Source organism: Bos grunniens, chromosome 6, assembly GCF_055505025.1.
Source record: "Bos grunniens cultivar Pamir isolate PY7600 chromosome 6, Bosgru_T2T1.0, whole genome shotgun sequence".
In the NCBI taxonomy this organism is placed as follows: Eukaryota; Metazoa; Chordata; class Mammalia; order Artiodactyla; family Bovidae; genus Bos; species Bos grunniens.
Window position 1 is genome coordinate 12,933,900 of NC_141170.1, and position 18,972 is coordinate 12,952,871.

General features: G+C 54.2%; 1 protein-coding gene across 4 annotated transcripts in view; it reads left to right on the forward strand.

The window, feature by feature from the left end:
* The first annotated feature begins 962 nt into the window (after nt 1-962).
* The window catches only part of NSG1 (neuronal vesicle trafficking associated 1), a 48,810-nt gene continuing 30,800 nt past the window's right edge, over nt 963-18,972 (forward strand). The window contains exons 1-3 of one of the 4 annotated variants that reach the window (XM_086404822.1): nt 963-1,089; nt 2,046-2,201; nt 6,698-6,814. In XM_086404822.1, coding sequence (XP_086260948.1) covers nt 2,073-2,201; nt 6,698-6,814 — 246 coding nt within the window. In that variant the 5' untranslated portion in view covers nt 963-1,089; nt 2,046-2,072. Of the gene's footprint in view, nt 1,090-1,477; nt 1,646-2,045; nt 2,202-6,697; nt 6,815-18,972 lie in introns of those variants that run through there. The other 3 variants (XM_086404824.1, XM_086404823.1, XM_086404825.1) reach the window with 3 other exon arrangements.

Genomic DNA, 18,972 nt, shown 5'->3' on the forward strand with positions numbered 1-18,972 from the left:
TTGCCCAAAGGATGCTAAGGTCAGGCCCCCAAGGCCAGTGGCAGGGGCCAGCACCTGGGACCTGCCCCCTCCCCCGCCCCGCCCCAGGGTCTGCCCAGGGGTAGTGTGCGCCAGGAGCCTGGACCCTTTCACTGTGGTCAAAGGCCCACTTGGACCCTGGTGACGACTTGGAGCCATGTAAGAGGTACCTCACTTGCTGGTACCCTCCTGGTGATTCTGGAACCAAGGTGCCCATGGCCAGGTTCCTAGATTGAGCCGGTGGCTCAAGGCTTGGCAGGCAGTGGCTGCTCCTATTCTAGAGGTAGACTGGGGGCCAGGAGGTCTTGCGGGGCTGGTTTGCAGGCAGCTGATGGAAAACGCTGGGCTTCAGGGCACCGGTCAAGCAAAGCAGAAGCAGGCAAAGTGTGTTAAAGTAAGACTTTAGGGAACACCTACTCTGGGTCCTAGCAGGGCCCCAGCAGGACACAGGGGCCTGGGAAGAGCCCTTTTTTCCTTGAGCCCCCTTCCTCGGCTCCGGGTCCTGCTCCCACACCCCGGCAATTTCTCTCTGGGGAAGTCCTAAAGCCAGAGTTGGTTGGACGTCTGTAAAATGGGGGCCCTAATCTGGGCAGCTGCGACAGTGGCCCCGCTGCGGAGAGGGTGGGCCAACGGATCGTGTTAGAAACCCCCTCTTTCTTTCCAGGACGATCCCTTTCTGCGCCCTGGAGGCCTGAGGCTGAGCTGCCTGAAGCGTCCCGAGCTTTCTCTTCGGATCGGGACCAGAGAAACCCTCCGACGCGGCACGCAGCGCGCTCTCTTTGCCCTGAATTTCCTTTCCTCCAGCTAACCTGGGCGTCCCCCCAAATCCGGGCCCCCCTCCCCGGCTCTGGAGAACGCCCCCCAAGCCTGCACCCAAAAAAAAAACTCCCCCCACCCCGCACTCCAGCCTCGATTCCCATCCGTGCCTCCTTCCACCAGGGACACGCCCTCTCCCGCACCCAGCCACGCACGCTAACTGGACGCTCCCGTCTCTGCCGCCCTCTACCGCCTCCTGGAACCCTCCCCGTCGGACCCTTCCCCATTCTTCAGGACTCCCAGATCGACTGCAAGGTGGGGGTGGTGGGGGGAGCACCTTTTCCCCTACTTTTGGGGACTGCTCCATCCTTAGCATCGCCCCTCGCCCCTCTCTGGCTTTCAATTGCCTTGAGCCCGGGCCGCCGCCCCGGGATTGCGCAGCCCGCACCTCTCTTGGCCGCCCGCCCCGCTCCCCATTCCCTGCTTCAGCCCTGTGGGCGCCCTCCCGCCGCTCGGAGCCTCCCATCCGGGGCGCGATCCCACCCCTCCCCTGTTCCCCCGCCCCCAGGTCCTGGCGATCGCGGGGTCCCCCGGGGAGCGCTCCCCGCTGCGCCCGGCCCGCGCTCCTTTGTGCGGCCGGTGCGCGCGCTGCGTCAAGGCTGCCGCCGCCACACGCACGCACTCACCGCGCTCAATTAACCCCCGGGAGCGGCAGGAAGGGAGGCGGCGAGCGGGAGGAGGGAGCCCAATCGCGCGGTGCCCCCGCCCCGGCCCCGCGCGGCGCCGCCTCCGCCATTGCTGCGAGCAGGAGCGGGCGACGCGGAGGCTCGGAGCGCGGCCGGAGCCCAGACCTGCCGGAGCCGGGCGTGGGGTGAGTGCCGGCCGGAGGGACCGCGGGGCGCCCGGGCTGGACACTCCCGCCCGGGAGCCGGGTCCAGGGCCGCGCATCACCCCTCGGTGGGAGGGCCGGGACTGGGGGTCCCTGGGCAGGTCTCCGGCGCAGCCGCGCCAGGACCGGGGACGCGTCTAGACCTCACGGGCAGGGGCGGCGCCCCCTCTCCGGCGGCTGTGCGCCCCTGTACTCGGCGCTTTTGTCCAGCGGGTGGGAGTCCGTAAATACACCGCGCCCGCCCCTCACCCCTAGAGCCGCGACCTCTGCATCCTCACGACCCCTCCCCGGAGACCAGGCGGGGGGCCGGAGAGCTCGCCGACGCCCGGGACAGCGGGTGGGTCCGGCTCGCGGTGACTCCCGCCCGGCCCTCGCTCCGCAGGCTGGCAGCCTCGGGTCTCCCGGAACCATGGTGAAGTTGGGGAACAATTTCGCGGAGAAGGGCACCAAGCAGCCGCTGCTGGAGGATGGCTTCGACACCATCCCCCTGATGACGCCCCTCGATGTCAATCAGCTGCAGTTCCCGCCCCCGGATAAGGTGAGAGGCCCCCCCCACCCCGGCACCCCCAAATCTCGGGTGGCGGCCGAAACAAAAGGATCGCGCCGCGTGTGTGCTGGGGACGGGCTTGGGCGGGGTGGAGGACGCGCCTCGAGGGACCACGTACCCGCGAGGGATTCTGGAGCGGGCGGTCTGCGCCCCCCATCACCCCACCCTCCGCGCCCCGCCTTGGATGACAGCTTCGTGCTGACCCAGGAACTGCGCTGTCCGGGAAAGATCCTTTCTTAATTTTCGTGGGACCCTGATCCGAGAAAGGTCCCTGACCCCTCCTCCGCCAGCCCCGCTCTGCGCCTGCCTGCCACGGGGTACCCGGGGCTCTGCTTTGGGGGTGAGCCCAGGAGCGGCTCGGCTGCCCCTCGCGCCTTCTGGGGTGGTGCAGTTTCCGATTTGCCCCTTTGCGGTGGGGAGACCCCTCTCCCTGGCCAGATGGACCCTCCCTTGGGGGCCTCCTCCTCTCCCCCCGCACAAACACACCGGTGGTAGCTGCGGCAGAATGCGCGCTCCTTCGCCGCCACCTTCCTCTCTTTGTTCCTTTTGTGAAAATCTCCAAATAAGCTGAACACTCGCGCTCCTCAGTGTTCGTGTAACTGGGGAGAGCCGTTCACCATCCTCTCCTGGAAGTGGGATTTTTGCGTGTGTGCTGAATTTAAAGAATCCCCTCTTTTCTTAAATACAGCTTGCAATCGAGTGCTTTCTGTCCCTTAAGATTAGTCTTTTCAAGAGTTAACGCTTAGAAAACGTTTAAAAGCCTAGACAACTGTATCGTGAAACGGAGACCTAAAATTGGGCACTCGCATCCTTTCTGCCCGCCTTGCTGCTCTTTAGAAGTCACCCCAGCCACCAGGAAGCGCTCTCTCTTCCCCGAAGTGTGCAGGCACTTCTTGTTTCATTGAACGCCTGGCAGGGCGGTTCTGACTCAGGACTTGGCCTTTTTTCCAGCCTGTTGGCGATGACGGGTGACGGGGCAGGGGTGGGGATGCGGGGAATATCCCTGCCATGGATCCATCCTCTCTGGAGGATTCCTTTATTCACATGGTGGGCCCTTTGATAGGCTTACTCAGCTCCTCCAGGTGATTCTCATCCTCCCAACTCTGTGTTTGGGTAGGTAGGCAGAGGGGCAGAGGCTGGAGGGAGGCTGAAACAAGTGTTTCATTTCAAGGAAAAGGATCAGCTGATCTCGCCTGTGCGCCTGGGGCATGTGGGACCACTCTGGGGCATTGATGGTCCAAAAGAGGCTTTGAGGGAGGGGCAGGGCTGTCTGAGGCCTTGGCTCCCACCTCCCTTTTGCCATGTATGTTTCAGGCTTGCCGGGTTAGCACAGCCTGGCACCACCATCCCCACCTTCCCCTCCTGCCTCAGCCCAGGAGCCATGGCAGCCTGTGCCAGGAACGCTGCATGCCCAGGCAGCACTGCCGTCAGGTCCTTCCCTCCACTCAGCCTCCTCTTGCGTCCTAAGTCTGTTCCATTTTGGAAACGTCTGGCACACGGTTGGCTTATAGCAGGGAGGAGGTTTCAGGGAGGTATGAAGTCTTGACCAACCAATTGGGCCGTCCAGGAGCAGCCTTGTTGTTGAGTCACTCAGTTCTGTCCGACTCTTTGTGACCCCTTGGACCGCAGCATGCCAGGCTTCCCTGTCCTTCACTATCTCCCGGAGTTTGCTCAAACTCATGTCCATCAAGTCAGGGATGGCATCCAACCATCTCATCCTCTGCCACCCTTTTCTCCTCGTGCCCTCAATCTTTCCTAACGTCAGGGTCTTTTCCAATGAGTCGGCTCTTTGCATCAGGTGGCCAAAGTATTGGAGTAACCTAGGCTGCTCTGAAAGGTGATGAATCTCCCATCCCTGTGATGCTCCCAGCTGGGGATTCTAGCAGGAAGTGATGGTTGGGCCAGAAGATTTCTAAGGTCACAGATGAAGAAACCGAGTCTCCGGGAGTTTACAGGACATGCCCAAGGTCACTCAACTGATGGCCACCACCCTCCAGGATGTGAAGCTCCATCAAGACCTCTTGCTCTGCCCTCTTGGAGCCAGACTGTGCTCACATAGGATGTCTCTTAACCCAAGCAGTGGTACCGTGTTGCTCCCAGCCCAGGTTCAGGGAGGTGATGTCACCTGTCCCAGAGGACACGTGTCTGGGGGCAGATAGTGCAGATAGGGTTGTCAATGGGCTGTGTGCTGCGTTCCGAGGTTCTGGAGGTGAGACAGTGCGGGTAGTCACAGAGCTGGCAGCCGCTCTGTGACTACCCGCTACACAGTCTCCGCTGACGTGTGTTGAATGCTTATTACGCGCCAAGCCCTTGTCTGCGTGGTTTACAGCTTTCACTTCCTTTCGTGTTGCTGACGTTAGACAGTAACCACCACTGTTGCCCCATTTTACAGATGTGGAAATGGAGGCACAGAGAGTAAGGAACTTGCCTGAGGTCAGCCTTGTAGTGGCAGAGGCAGACTGAATCTGGGCCGATGGGCTACTGAATGGGTTCCCACCGGGCTGAGGGTCCCAGGGATTCCCTGCTCCTCGCAGTAACCCAACCAGATGGGCCTTGTTCCCATTTCACAGGCCAGGACACTGAGGTTCCAAGTGGCCAAGGGTGTGCTTAGAGTCACGCAGCTAGTCAGGTACAGTTGGGGTTCGAGGATGGCAGGGTTAAGCCCTAGTGCTGCCCTAGAGACGGTGCCCCTGGACTGGGCACACAGGCTGTCAGGCTGGGCAGAGGAGAGCTGCATGCAACCGGAGGGAGGGAGGAGGGGGCCAAGGGTGTGCTTACAAGTGATGCGGCCCTTGGATCAGTTTTTCAGTGTCACGAGGTATGAGCCAATTTCTCCCTGAGGCTGGGTGCACTGTCACAGCTCAGTGTGGGATCCCTGCAATCTCCTGAGTCCTTGTTCTGCCCTGGGTCCCAGCATCATGCAAGGCGGTATGTCCCACCCAGTGAAGGGCGCTGCCACCTGGGTGAGGAAGCAGGTTGGCAGCGGGGGGCTGGTCCTCTCCAGTCCAACAGCCACTTCCTGGCTCCTGCTTTGGGGTGGGGGTGGGCGTTTGGGGATTAGAGACATGTAGCCCCTGGGTACCTCGCCGCCTCGTCAAGTCGGGACAGAGAAGGAAACAATCTCAGAAACAGGGTATGAGGAGGGCAGTAAATGATGCAGAGAGGCTGAGGGTGGAGGCTGCAAGATTGGGTTAGGGTTCATCTGAAGCTGGTGGTGATGATGGGAACAGATTTACCCTGGAACAAAGGCAGAATAGGTTTCCTGGTTGGAAAAACATCTGCTTCACAGTAGAGAGTGGAAGGGTAACAAGCAAGGAGACCATTTAAGTGGTAAAGAACCTGCTGGCCAATGCAGGAGGGGTAAGAGACATGGGTTCGATCCCTGGATTGGGAAGATCCCCTGGAGTAGGAAGTGGTCAACCCACTCCAGTATTCTTGCCTGGAGAATCCCATGGACAGAGGAGCCTGGCGGGCTACAGTCCATGGGGTCACAAAGAGTCAAACACAGCTGAAGCGACTGAGCACGCAGAGACAGGGAAGAGAGGAGGATGGTGGGGGTGAGACAGACTCCCCAAAAGTGATTTGCTTGAAGGCTGGTTTCCTGTTCCTTCCTAATCCTGGAGGGAAATAGTGCACTTGAATCTTCTTATTTTACCCCTGGCAGCATGTAAAAAATAAATGTATCCTTCCTTCCCACTACCCAGACCATGAAGCTCTGGGCAGTGATCAATTCAGTCTCTCAGTCGTGTCTCACTCTTTGCGACCCCGTGGACTGCAGCACGCCAGGCTTCCCTGTCCATCACCAACTCCCGGAGCTTGCTCAAACCCATGCCCATCGAGTCGGTGATACCATCCAACCATCTCATCTTCTGTCGTCCCCTTCCTCTCCTGCCTTCAGTTTTTCCCAGCACCAGGGTCTTTCTCAATGAGTCAGTTCTTCTCATCAGGTGGCCAAAGTATTGGAGTTTCAGCTTCAGCATCAGTCCTTCCAATGAATATTCAGGACTGATTTCCTTTAGGATGGACTGGTTGGATCTCCTTGCAGTCCAAGAGATTCTCAAGAGTCTTCTCCAACACCACAGTGAAGGGAGTTCACTGTGAAGGGAGCACCAGATAAGGCGGCGGGAGCCCCAGGTGCTGGGGGAGCACTGCATCAGGAGTCTGGGGCCCTGCTGACCCCTAATAGGCCTGCTGCCTATTAGCTCCGTGGCCTTGGCTTCGGAGCTTAACTTCTCTGCCTCTCTGTTGTCATACTTCCCTCCTGGTGCTGCTTTCAGGATTACCAATGGGTAATTTCTCTGCTAGTCTTGGCACAGAGGAGAGTTGTAATAAGTGGTGACTGTACTCATTCTTTTTGTGAAATACTTCCTGGCAAAATGGTGACTTTGAACACTAGAGTCCCCCCCTACAACCTGTCCTCTTTGGACAGGTGTGTTGGAATGCATGTGGCCATACTCCTAACTGTTTTCTTCTGTTTCCTGAACAAGGTGGTTGTGAAAACTAAGACTGAATATGAACCTGACCGCAAGAAAGGCAAAGTGCGTCCTCCCAAGATAGCGGAGTTCACAGTCAGCATCACTGAGGGCGTCACCGAGAGGTTCAAGGTGAGTGGCCCTGGAGACAGGTGAGATGCTGCTTTTGCCCCAGGACAGGTCCACTGGGCTCCAGAGATGACCTGTGGAATGATGGGAACAGAATGAGATGCTAATATGGGCTGACCCCAGATATGCAAAATTGACCTTGTGGTTTTTAAAATTTCTTCTTTCTTTTTTTATTTTCAGAAAATGATCAGTATTACCAAGTTTTAATAATAGGGACAACCCACTCCTCTACTTTCTTTTAGACAGAGGTATATATGGCTTCCTGGGTAGCTCAAACAGTAAAGAATCTGCCTGCTATGCGAGAGGCCTGGTTTTGACCTGTGAGTCTGTAAGATCCCCTGGAGAAGGGAGTGGCAACCCACTCCAGTATTCTTGCCTGGAGAATTCCATGGAAAGAGAAGCCTGGCGGTCTACAGTCCATGGGGTCACAAAGAATTGGACATGACTGAGCAGCTAACACTTTATAAACAGTAAAATCTTTACCTTAAGTGCAGAAGAGGGGCAAACAATAACAAAAAGGCAACCATTGCCCTTAGTTGGTGCAAGACCCAGTCTGAGCCATATGAGCATCCCTCTCCAGGGGGTCAGTACTCTCCATGTAACCTGTTTTGCAGATGGGGAAGTTGAGGCACAGGGCGGTCACAGCTGTCCCTTGCAGGGCCAGGAGTCAGAGGTGGTCCACTCTGGAGCCCTTGTGTTCACACTTCACCTATCACCACCCTTGACGGGATGCGGAGGTGTGGGGCCTGGCCGGCTCTGTACACAGGTTGCCGGACGTGCTCACTTTGGGGAAAGAAGCTGCTCCAGACCATTCTTTAGGGAGAGACAGCTACTGAAAGGGTCAGGGTTCCAGCCAAGCCTGGGGACAAAGCCTTCTCCACTGAGTCTGTGTGGCCTCTGAGGGTGGAAGCAGCTGTGATGGTTGAGGAACAAGTTAGGATGTTGATACTCTGGAAACTTTGTTTCTTTGGCAAACATGAAAGATAGTAAAATGGAGGCCCTCACCTAGATTCAAAGGAATGATTTAGGAGACATAAGTCACCCAGGCCCTGAAGGGTGGCCTTGACTGGCCACCCTGGTTGTCACCCACATGGATGCTGGGTGCATAGACACCTGCCCACCCCATGCGCTGCAGTTTCCAAAGCCCCTTTGCATATTGCATCCTGTTCTCTCTCTGTGTCAACCCTGCAAACTGGTTAAGAGATGAAAGTCAACCCCAAAGGAGTGAGTGGCTTTGTGGGTGATTGGGTATGCTAGGACATAATCTGGCTTTAAGTCCTTCTTCCCCTCCCTTGGTGCTGCCTTCCTGGGCTGGAGGAAGACCATCCAGGGGCTTGCCTGAAAACCAAACAGCAGGTCCCATCAGAGTCGCTGTGTCTTTTGTGTCTGTAGGGGTGTTTACTGGTGTCAGCTCATCTAATCCTCCTATCAACCTTCCTGGAGAAGCAAGTGCTATTGTGCAACTCATTTTACAGATGGAGAAGTTGAGGCACAGACAGGCCTGCATCTGTGGTTTCTGCTGGTGTCCAGGAGGGTGTACAGGTGGAGATGCTCTTCTGGCAGTTCCTGGCTTGGTGGCTCATCTGTGTTGCGAGGTTCATGGGGGACCAGGTCAGACTGACCTAAGGTCACCATCTGTCTCCTGCTCTGGCCAGCCGCTTGGCATGTGCCTCTTCTGGGCCCACTTGCTCATCCCGTCCTGTCCACACCTGGGGCTCAGCCCCTGGCTGAGGCAGAGGTGACCTCATTTTCAAGGTCATGATAACCATCACCATCTGGATCTCTGAGCATGGCTGGGTTTGTTATCCCTGCTTTGAACCCTGCCTCTTCTGGCCCTGGCATTTTGTGTCCCTATAAGGCAGTACACTTTGTGGCCCTTGAATGGCCATCCCTTCATCTGTGAGTTGCCTGTAGGCTCTGACCCCACCTCTGGGGTCCTTTGCTTGTGCTTTTTGCTCACCTGATGCGGGTCCCCAGGTCCCTTATTTAAGACGTGGATGACGCACCAGAGCCTCCAGGGCTCTCAGCCACAGCTGGGCCTTTGTGTGGTTACCAGGCTCCGGTTGTCAAGAACCTGGGCCCAGAAGATCAGTGCTATCCCAGGGGGTGGGCTGTGGCAGCAGAGGTCCTGCCTTCTCTGCTCCCACCTGCCAGGGATGTCTAAGAGGTGTTGTCCACAGTTGGCACTCAGCGGATTTTTTTGCACTGCAGTGGCCTGTTTGCCAGGTCTATGTGTAAACCAGGCATGTCTGTACACTTTTTTTGTGTGGCCTCCCTGTGATTTGTGGCCTCCCTGTGATTCAGGGCCATCCTGAAGGGAGTATCATAGCCCCTTTTGCAGCTGAGGCCGTTGAGTCCCAGAAGGTCACCGGGGGGGCTGGGGTCCTCCCCACGACTCTCTGCCTCTGAGTCCAATGCCCTTCCATCACCCCTCCTGCCACGCACAGCGCTCCGTGGGCCCTGCTTCCAATTTCTAGGCCCGGTTCCCCTTCTGTCACCTTCCAGTACCAGCTCAGATATCACCTCTGCCGAGAAGCCTCCCAGGATTAACCTCACCCTCCTGGTGGTTCCACTGCCCTTTTTAACAAGGCAATGACAGCCTCTCACAGTAATGGAGTGCTCCCAGGAGCCAGACTCTGGGTCAGGCTCGTTATGTTTATGATCTCATTTTATACTCAGAAACCTCAGGGGACAGGCACTGTTATTATCTGCGTTTTGCAGTTGAGGGGGAATTGAGGTGGAAATCTTGAACCTGAGCAGCCTGCCCTTGGCTACAACACCTGAGGTCCAGGCGGCTTCTCCTGCAGGACACATTGCACAGGATGCTCTGAGCCCAGGGGACCCATTGCTGCTGGACTGACTTGCTTCTAAGAAGCCTTTTCCTTTGTTGATTCAAAACCCTTCCCAGTGCCTGCCGCCCTGTGGCCTCTGTCTGAACACCAGTCACCCTCCTTTCCAGCAGCCTTCGGACATGCGGGTGCCCATGTACCTCGAGTCCTCCCCATGTGAGCCTTGAATTTCAGCTTTTTATGTTGCGGTGCCCTTTCCCTGGCCCATGCTTCTCTTCGGGTGTGAGGCCTATGATCTCGTGCCCCAGTGAGTGGGGTGAGTCTGTCTAGTGGGATGACCCTGCTAATAAATAAGCAAAGGCCCCTTGACCTGAGTTGGTGACCTGGGGGAGGCAGCCGGAGTTTAGTGCCCCTGAGCCACCGTCAGGCAGAGTGAAGGTGCGGGGCTCTGGGTGCAGACAGAGCTTCCCAGCCCCTCTGTGTCAGGCAGGAGAGGAGCTCCCCGATGCCTTCCGTCTGGTGCTGGACACACAGGGTGACAGCTCTGTAAGTCGGGGTGACAGACCAGGCTGCCGGCCCCGAGTGATGGAGACTTGGCGAAATTTCCAGGGACCCTGGCTTGTTGGGTACGTTTGATGGTAGCTCCCGAGGAAGCTCCTCTCTGGGCCAGGTGGGGGTGTGAGTCTTTATAGGTGGTCATGCAGTCAGCAGGTGACACGCCCAGGGTCCCACAGTCAGTGTGAAGCCACCTGGCCAGCTTGACCCGGAGGCCTGTGGTCCCAACTCGCTCAGCTGAATGACCTGTATCCTGCACACTTCCTGCTTTTGTTCCCAAACAGGTTCCCTGCCTGCCTGCCCTGGGGCTCTGGGTGTGGAGTGTAGCCTCCAGGTGTGGCCTGGGGCCACCTCTGTTGGAATCACCTGAGGTTTGATTGTAGCAGTGGGACCTCGGACCCTAGGGTATTGTAACACCCTCTCCAGATGATTCTTTTGGGTTTGTGACCTTTTGTGGGTGGGGCTGCATTCTAGCAGGCTCAGAAAAGCCTTTTGAAGATGCTGAGGGTTTTAGCCCTTCTAGAATGTTCTCTTGGCTTTTTCCTGCCCACTTATGTTTCTCGCATCTCTGAATGCACGCAGACAGTGAGGCGTGCTTCTCTGGTGGGTGGTGTCAGCTGGCTGAGGGCGGGGGTCTCTCTTTTGGAAAACTGGGGTGCATGTGGGCAGCAGAGAGGAGGACCTGCACGCACCCCCCCCAACCTTGAGGGTCAGTCACAGCTCTCCTGGGACAGAACATCTTCCTCGTCCTGCCGGTGACCGGGCAGCTTCCATGTGGCTCCCCAGCCCAGCCGTCTCTTCATTCTTTCCGGCCCCGTGTGTGAAGGGCCAGAATGAAACCATGCCTTTCAGCTGTTGGAGCAACAAGTAAATAACATGGCCCCCTTTTGTCTGTAACTTGTGTAGTTCAGGAGCGGGAGGCCGCTGCTCTGAGCCTCATCTTTATATACCTTTGGATGGCATCCTCGAGACGAGATGTCTTTTTGGATGTTGCTTTATGATTATCACCCGGGGATTAATCTCTTGGCTACGAGGTTGCTAGGCTGGTTGCTAGGTAACCGCTGGCTGGGGAGAGGGTTTTCTGAGGCTCCTTCATATGGGATTGCTGGATGAGCCACCCAGCGGTGGCCCAAAGTCTAGGCTTCCAAAGAGGTTGGTGTCAACAAGGAAAGCGGTCGCTTAGTTAATTGGAGGTGTGTTTGTGCCGAGAATAAACATGGGCCTAAGATGTTTCTCAAATGAACTAAACCTAAACACTGTTTTAATTGCGTGGTCCTGCTCACCCATGCAGAGCAGCATGTCATGGTGTTGTGTGGGATTCTGGAGAGCGGAGGGGCCATAATGAGGCAGATTAAAGGAAGACTTCTGCTTGCGACTGCTGTGATGGAGGGCTGTTGACACCTCTGACGTCCACGCGTGTTCTCCTCGTGAGTTCAGCGTTCGGGTGAACAGGCTGCAGTCCCAGCCCCTGCTGCCACGTTGCCTTTGGGCCTTGAAGAGATTCCAAGGTCAGCCTCGCCCAGATGGCGCAGGGCTGGGAGAACGTCCTGGGAGGAGAGACTGGGTTTGTTTGCATGGGCCCTGTGTGCTGCACTGGGGGGTCCCTTTGCCTTCTGTCCACAAGTGAATCTGTTGGTAGGGACTTCCCTGGTGGTCCAGCAGTTAAGACTGTGCACTCCCAAATGCAGGGGGCAATGGCGGGGTGTTGTGTGTGAGCAGTTAGATCCCTGGTTTGGGAAATAAGATCCTGCATGCCACACAGTGTGGCCAAAACAAGAGAACCAACCAAATGAATCTGTGGGTGGTTTGTATCTTTTCTCACATCCTTAATGACCTTGAGCTTCCTGTGCCGTCAGTCAGTCTGTTTTTCCACCCTCTCCAATAATCCCCTGGTGTGTTTCAGGATGCATTTGTTAAATATTTATGAACGGTGACACCGTTTCCTTGGCACTCACCAGTGGGGGCGGTCTTCACGAGTTGGCACTAGGGATCCTAGAAATACTTGAACAGCTTCAGCGCCCTGTCACCTTCAGCAGAGCATCAGATGGGGTTCCCCTGCCCTGTTTTGCGGTTTCCTGGCCCAGCTGTACAGTGGGGACTTCACCCAGAATCGAATAATTAAGTGGATTGAATCATCTGGGGGGGTGTGTCTGTGTGTTCACTTCATGTGGGTTACCTAAAATATTTAAGTGCTGTAAATGCTTGGAGATGTCAGGATTCATCTTATGTTTCCAAGATCTTTTTTTTTTTTTTTTTTTAAACTGCATTACTCAGCAGAAAAGCACATTTCTCTACCCCCTCTCCCAGCCCCAAGGGTGGGAGGGCAGAGACAGCAGAGCAAGAATGACCCAGCTACCATCGACCCAGTGCTGCCTGCCTGCACTCTTACTGTTTTGAAGGTTGGTCTTCTGTCCTGGTTTTAAAGGTGGGGAATTAAGGTCAGAGAGGAACCCAGCCCAAGGTCAGCCAGCTAACTGGGGGGTAGCAGTAGGATTCAGACCCACGTCCACCTGACACAGAGCCTGCCAAGCTCTGTTTTCCATACTGGCAGCTACGTGGGGTTCATGGGATGACTCTGCCTTGCTACAGACGCCCTACTTCCCACCCCAGTTGAGCAGTGACCCCTGGGAGGGCCCCCAGCAAGAGAGGAGACCCCAACCAGAAAGAGCAGGTGGGAACACAGCATATTCAAATGCCCTTCAAGCCCCTCGTCTGTGAAATAGGGTGAACTGCCAGTTCCCAGCTCATGGTGAACATTTAGAGAACTGGTACAGCGGCCAGGGCCTTGTAAGTTGCATGGCTGTGTAATTAATGGCCCAGAGTGGGATACTTTTGGGAGTGGCAGTGGGCCCTGTGCATTTGGGATGCTGGGGCAGGAACCGTTGCCAGGACTGTCCCGAGCAGGTCTGGCATATGATCCTCCTTATAAATTCCTAATAAAGTTCACCCTGAGGCCCATAGCCTATTTGCTTCCATTCCTGGCTGTTCTTTCCAGAACACACCCCTGGGACCTCTCTGTTCTCTGGGGGTAAGGCTGCTCTAGCTTGGGGTTCCCATCTGTCTCTCTAAGACCCCTGCCATAGTCTGGCCTCCTATCTCTGCCTCACCTTCCTCCCCTTTTATTTGGAGCAAACTGTGTTGGTAGGACTGATGCTGAAGCTGAAACTCCAATACTTTGGCCACCTGATGCAAAGAACTGACTCATTGGAAAAGACCCTGATGCTGGGAAAGATGGAAGGCTGGAGGAGACGGGGACGACAGAGGATGAGATGGTTGGATGGCATCACTGACTTGATGGACATGAGTTTGAGCAAGCTCCAGGAGTTGGTGATGGATAGGGAAGCCTGGCGTGCTGCAGTCCTTGGGGTCGCAAAGGACAGAACTGAGCGACTGAACTGATACATAATATACAATTTACAACTTTAAAGTGTTCAATTTAGTGATATTTATTACGTTTCCAGTGTTGTCCAACCATCACCATTGTCTCCTTTCAGAACATTTTCAGTCACCTCCAGAGGAGACCTCATACCCATTGGCAGTTACTCCCCGATTCCCTCTGCCCTTTGCTCTAAGCAATCACTCATCTCTTTTCTGTCTCTGTGGATTTTCCTATTCTGGACACTTCATAGAAATGGAATCATAGAATATGCGGTCCACATTGCATTTATCTCTTCATCTTATCAGTGGGCATTTGTGGTGTTCCCTCCTTTTGGTTAAGTGTGAATAGTGCTGGAATGAACATCCGTGTACAAGTTTCTGTTTGAGCACCTGTTTTGCCTTCTCTTGGGTTTGTACCCGGGAGTGGAATTGCTGGTTCACGTGTTGATTTTTTGTTTAACATACTGAGGAACTGCTGGTTTCCACAGTAGCGGCATCATTTTACATTTCCACTCACGGTGCGCAAGGTTTTCGTTTTATATCCTCACCAACAATCATTATTTACTTTTATTGTAGCCATTCTCATAGGTGTGAGGGGGCATCTCACTGTGGCTTTGGTTTACATTTCCTCATAATGGATAATGATGTTGAATATCTCCTCCTGTGCCTGTTCTCTATTTGTTTATCTTCTTCGGAGCGATGTCTGTTCAAGTCCTTTTCCATTTTTAATTGGGTTGTTTGTCTTTCTATTGTTGAGTTGTAGGAGTTTTTTATATATACTCTGGATACTAGGTCCTTACCAGGCGTATCAATTGCAGATATTTTCGACCATTTTGTGGGTCGTCTCATCGTTTTCTTGCTTGTGTTCTTTAATGCACAAAATTTTAAAATTTCGGTCAAGTACGGATTATTTTTGTTGATTGTACTTTTGGCGTTCTATCTAAGACATCATTGCCAAATCCGGGGTCATAAGATTTGCCTCTTATGTTTTCTTTTAAGAATTTTAAGGCTTTAGCTTTTATATTTGGGTTTTTATTCCATTTTGAATTAGTTTTTGTAAATGGTGTGTGGTCAGGGTCCATCTTGATTCTTTCATGGGCAGATAGCTAGTTGTCCTGACGCCACTTATTGAAGAGACTCTTCTTGCCCCGTTAAATGGTCTTGGCACCCTGAGTGAAGAGGCAGTTGGCCATGAACACAAGCTTATAGTTCTGGACTCCTCCACTCTATATCATTGATCTATACAGCTACTCTTACACCAGCCCCACACTGGTTTTGATTACTGCAGCTTTTAGTACGTTTTGAAATTGGGAAGCCTGAGTCCTCCAACTTATTCTTCATTTTAAAGATTGTTTTGGCTATTCACAAACCCTTGCAATTTCCATTTCTGTGGAAAAACTCGGTTGGGATTTTGATAGGGATTGTATTGCGTGTAGATCAGTCTGGGAAGGATTCCCATCTTAGCACCGTTGTCTTCCCGTCCATGGTGTCATTCCATTTACTTGGGTCTTACTTTAATTTCTTTCAGCAGCGTGTTATATAGTCTGCAGTGGACACATTCTTTCACTTGGTACAATCAGCTGCAGAAGTAGAAGTCACACTTTTGACTCACCAACACGAATCACAGGTGTTCTATGGATCACACTGCAAGTGACATTGAGATTTCGGCAAGTGTTTAGTCTCATCATTCCTTTGAAATCATAGTATTGTAAGAGCTTGTTGTTTGATGTATTAATAAGGAAGCATGTATATATTATATCACAAATCTACATTTTGGCAATATTTTCATATTAGTATTTCAATATCCTTGGTTTTCTTTCCTGTGTATCATGTCTTACGCATTTTTAAGCGTGAGTCTGAGGATTGATAGGCTTCATGTGACTGCCAGGGGCACAAACGTGATGGAAACCCTGCACCAGGCTGTTCCCTGACCCTTGCTGTTCCCACATGCTGTCCCTTAAAGCCACAGCCCACATCAGGGGGTGAGGGCCACCATGGGGGGCATCTGGCAGAGAACCAGGGCGATGAGTGCAACCACGTACAGTAGCTGTAATTTTATCCCATTATCTCCTGCTTTTGAGCTTTTACTGACAGCTGCACAAAAGTGATGTCAATTTAGGGAACATGTAGAATCTGTTCTCACACACATACACACAACACGCACACGTGTAAACTGATGGCAAACATCTGTCCTTCAGGCAGCTGGTGACACCTCCCGGAGCTGTGAGAAATGCTAATTCAGGGTATAATAGAGGGGCAGCCACCTCCCGGAATCCTGCAGTACCCAGGATCCATCTGGGCTCCCTCCTCTTGGTATGACAGGCTGCCCAGGTGATAAGGAACCTACCTGCCAACGCAGGAGACGTAAGAGATGCGAATTTCGATCCCTGGGTTGGGAAGATCCTCTGGAGGAGGGCACAGCCACCCACTCCAGTATTCTTGCCTGGAGAATCCCATGGACAGAGGAGCCTGGTGGGGCTCCAGTCCATAGGGTTGCACAGAGTCGGATGCAGCTGAGCGGCTTAGCATGCATGCACTCTTGGTATGATGCATGGGGTCCTTTATCACGCAGCCTGTGGCTCCTCTCCCGCAGGACACGTGATGCTGTAGCCACACCAGCTGAACTTGCTGTATTTGGGGTCTCCAGGCTTTGGCACAGCCTCGCTTTCCCTATGACAATAACCCTCTTTGCTGAATTCTCCTTGGTCAGCTCCTTGTCCTTCAAGCCTAGACCCCTCTCCTGGACATCTCCCCCCAGGAGTGTGTCTGCTCCTACCTTTCCCCTCCTGGTTCTCACCCTGTGTTGTAACGAGTTAACACCACTCTGCAGAGACCAGGGCTGACCCTGCTGGCCAAGCTCACTCCAAGGTGGCCGCTGTCAGGTCTCCTGGGAACATCTGCCAGCCACTGGGGAAGCTGATGACCAAGGAAGGCAGGGTCATGGGGCACAAGGTGCTTTTCTACCTTAAAAAAAAAAAAGTCTCATGATTGCCTTGGACCAAAGATGAATATAATCCAGGCTGGATTCATTATTGTTTATTCATTATTTTTTATTTTCTGTTTCTTTTAAAAAGCAAAAGTTAAAACCATTTTCTGGGGTCACTAAAAGCATTGTGGGCCCCAGCACTGTGCACCCAATAAAGTCATCGGCCCTGAAAGAAAGGCCCTGTCTCTGAGGAAACGCCCTTCCACGAGCCAAGGGACTCCCTGGCCTCCATCCCTGGCCTTCAGGCCTGCAGCCCACCTCAGAGAGGACACCGTGGGTGCTGCCCATCCTCCTGGGTCCCAGAACCACCTGGGACCTTCCCATGCACCATCATTTCTGTAGTAAAACCCAGGCAGACAGTCCTCCACAGGCTGCATGTATGTTCTGTTTGAGGTGTAGACATCTGGCTTGCTCTGGGTCCCCAAGGGTTGCCCTGTGACTCCTCACTGCGGGGACGGGCCACCTGCACCCACTCACTGATTGTTCATTGAGTTCGGGAGGCTCCTCTGTCTGCCTGGTGCTTAGGTTTCAGCCTTCCCTGCAGGGGCTTGGTCTTTGTAAGTGGATGGGCTTGAAGGGAGGTGAATTTGTTTCCTGGGGCGGCCATGACAAGGACCGGCAGCTGAGAGGCTGGTAGCCACGCATATCTGGAGGCCAGAAGTCCTGAGTCAGCCCTACTGGCTGCGCTTCCTCTGGGGCACAGTCTCCGTGCCTCTGCAGCCCCTGGAGCTGCACTGCTCATTTTCCTTGCCCTTCAGCCCCTTGTCCATCTCCATAGCCTGCAGCACAGCCTCTCCAGTGTCCCATTGCCTTCTCCTCTGTAGCCGAGTCTCTCTCAGTCTCCCTCTCAGAAGTTCACTTGCCTGTGACTCCACTCCTGGACGATCCAGGAGAATCTTCCATCTCGAGATCCTTGACTTGATGCCACCTTCAGAGTCCCTTTGTGCATGTAAAGTGGAAGTGTGAAAATGTTAGTCACCCCCTCGGATGTGCCCCCAGATGAGGGGCCTTCCTTGCCTCTTCTGGGCCTGGGGGGCGGGGACGGGGGGACCGGGGCGACCGGGGCTTGCCAGCAGTCCTTGGCTTGTGGCTGCACCACCTCCATCCTCCGTCTTCACGTGGCCTCCTCCCTGAGCGTGTGCCTCTGTGTCCCAACGGTCCCCTTTTCGTGACCCAGTCATCCTGGATTAGGGCTCGCTCAAATGACCTCAATTAATGTAATCACACCTGCAAGGACCCCTATTCTAAATAAGGTCACATTCACAAGTACCTGGCTTAGGGGGGCACCATTCAGCCTTGACAGGGGCCCAGCACGAGGGGCTGGCAATGTGCTCTCAAGCCTGAGCACTTACCATCCTCTTGGTAAACCTGTCAAAGCGTGGGGCCTTGTTCCCTGCTTCAGAGGGGAGATGCACCAGGGACCTGCTGTCACGCAGGTGGTGGGTGGCAGAGCCGGGCCCAGTTCTGAGCCAGGTGGGGATCTTTCTGGAGAGGCCCATGGTTCTCTTCTCGGTCAGTGGTGACCATGGGGTGGGCACCGTGCCCGAGTAGTGAAATGTGAACTCGAGTTGTGAAATGTGAATCGGAGTAGTGAAATGTGAACCTGTATTGCTGCCTCCACCCTCCCCATAGGGTGCTTCCCAGGTCTGAGCAGGTTCTGGGGCCCAGGAGAGGTTCAGGGTTCACAGAGGTGTTGAGGGGGGTGGAGCGAGATAGCCTATGGGTGTGGGAGGCTTTGCCATGCCCCACGCCTCCTGCTTCCCTTGTAGCTCAGTCAGTAAAGAATCTGCCTGCAATGCAGGAGACACAGGTTCAATCCCTGGGTCGGGAAGATCCCCTGGAGACAGGAATGGCAACCCACTCCAGTATTCTTGCCTGGAGAATCCCATGGACAGAGGAGCCTGGTGGGCTATAGTCCATGGGGTCACAAGAGTTGGACACGACTTAGCGACTGAACCACCACCACAGCTCCTGCTGATTCTCTGGGGATTTATTCCTTTGCCTTCTTCATTGGCTGCTCCGGGGACTGTTGTGTTCTCATTTCTCAGTGCTGTGAGCACCTTGGCCATCGAGCCCAGGTATCCTGGGTGAAAGGTCCAGGCGTCCTCTTTCCTGGGAGGAGAGCCCTTAGGAGGTGCTTCCCCACCGCCCCTCGGAGAAGGGGTTATTTTTACACCTAAACAGATGGGGCGCTGTGAACCAGACTCCATGTGGCTTCCAATCCAAGGGAAAGATTCAGATTGTGTGTCTTTCCAGGACTTAGGATCATCTTATTTTTTTAAAAAAATTGAGATGTAATTGACATGGAGAGAGCATATTTGTTTCAAGTGTGCAACAGACTGATTCAATATTTGTGTGTATTGAGAAATGATCACACTCTAAGTCTAGTTAACATCTGCCACCACACATAGTGACACATTTTTTTTCCTTGTGATGAGAACTTTTAAGAACTC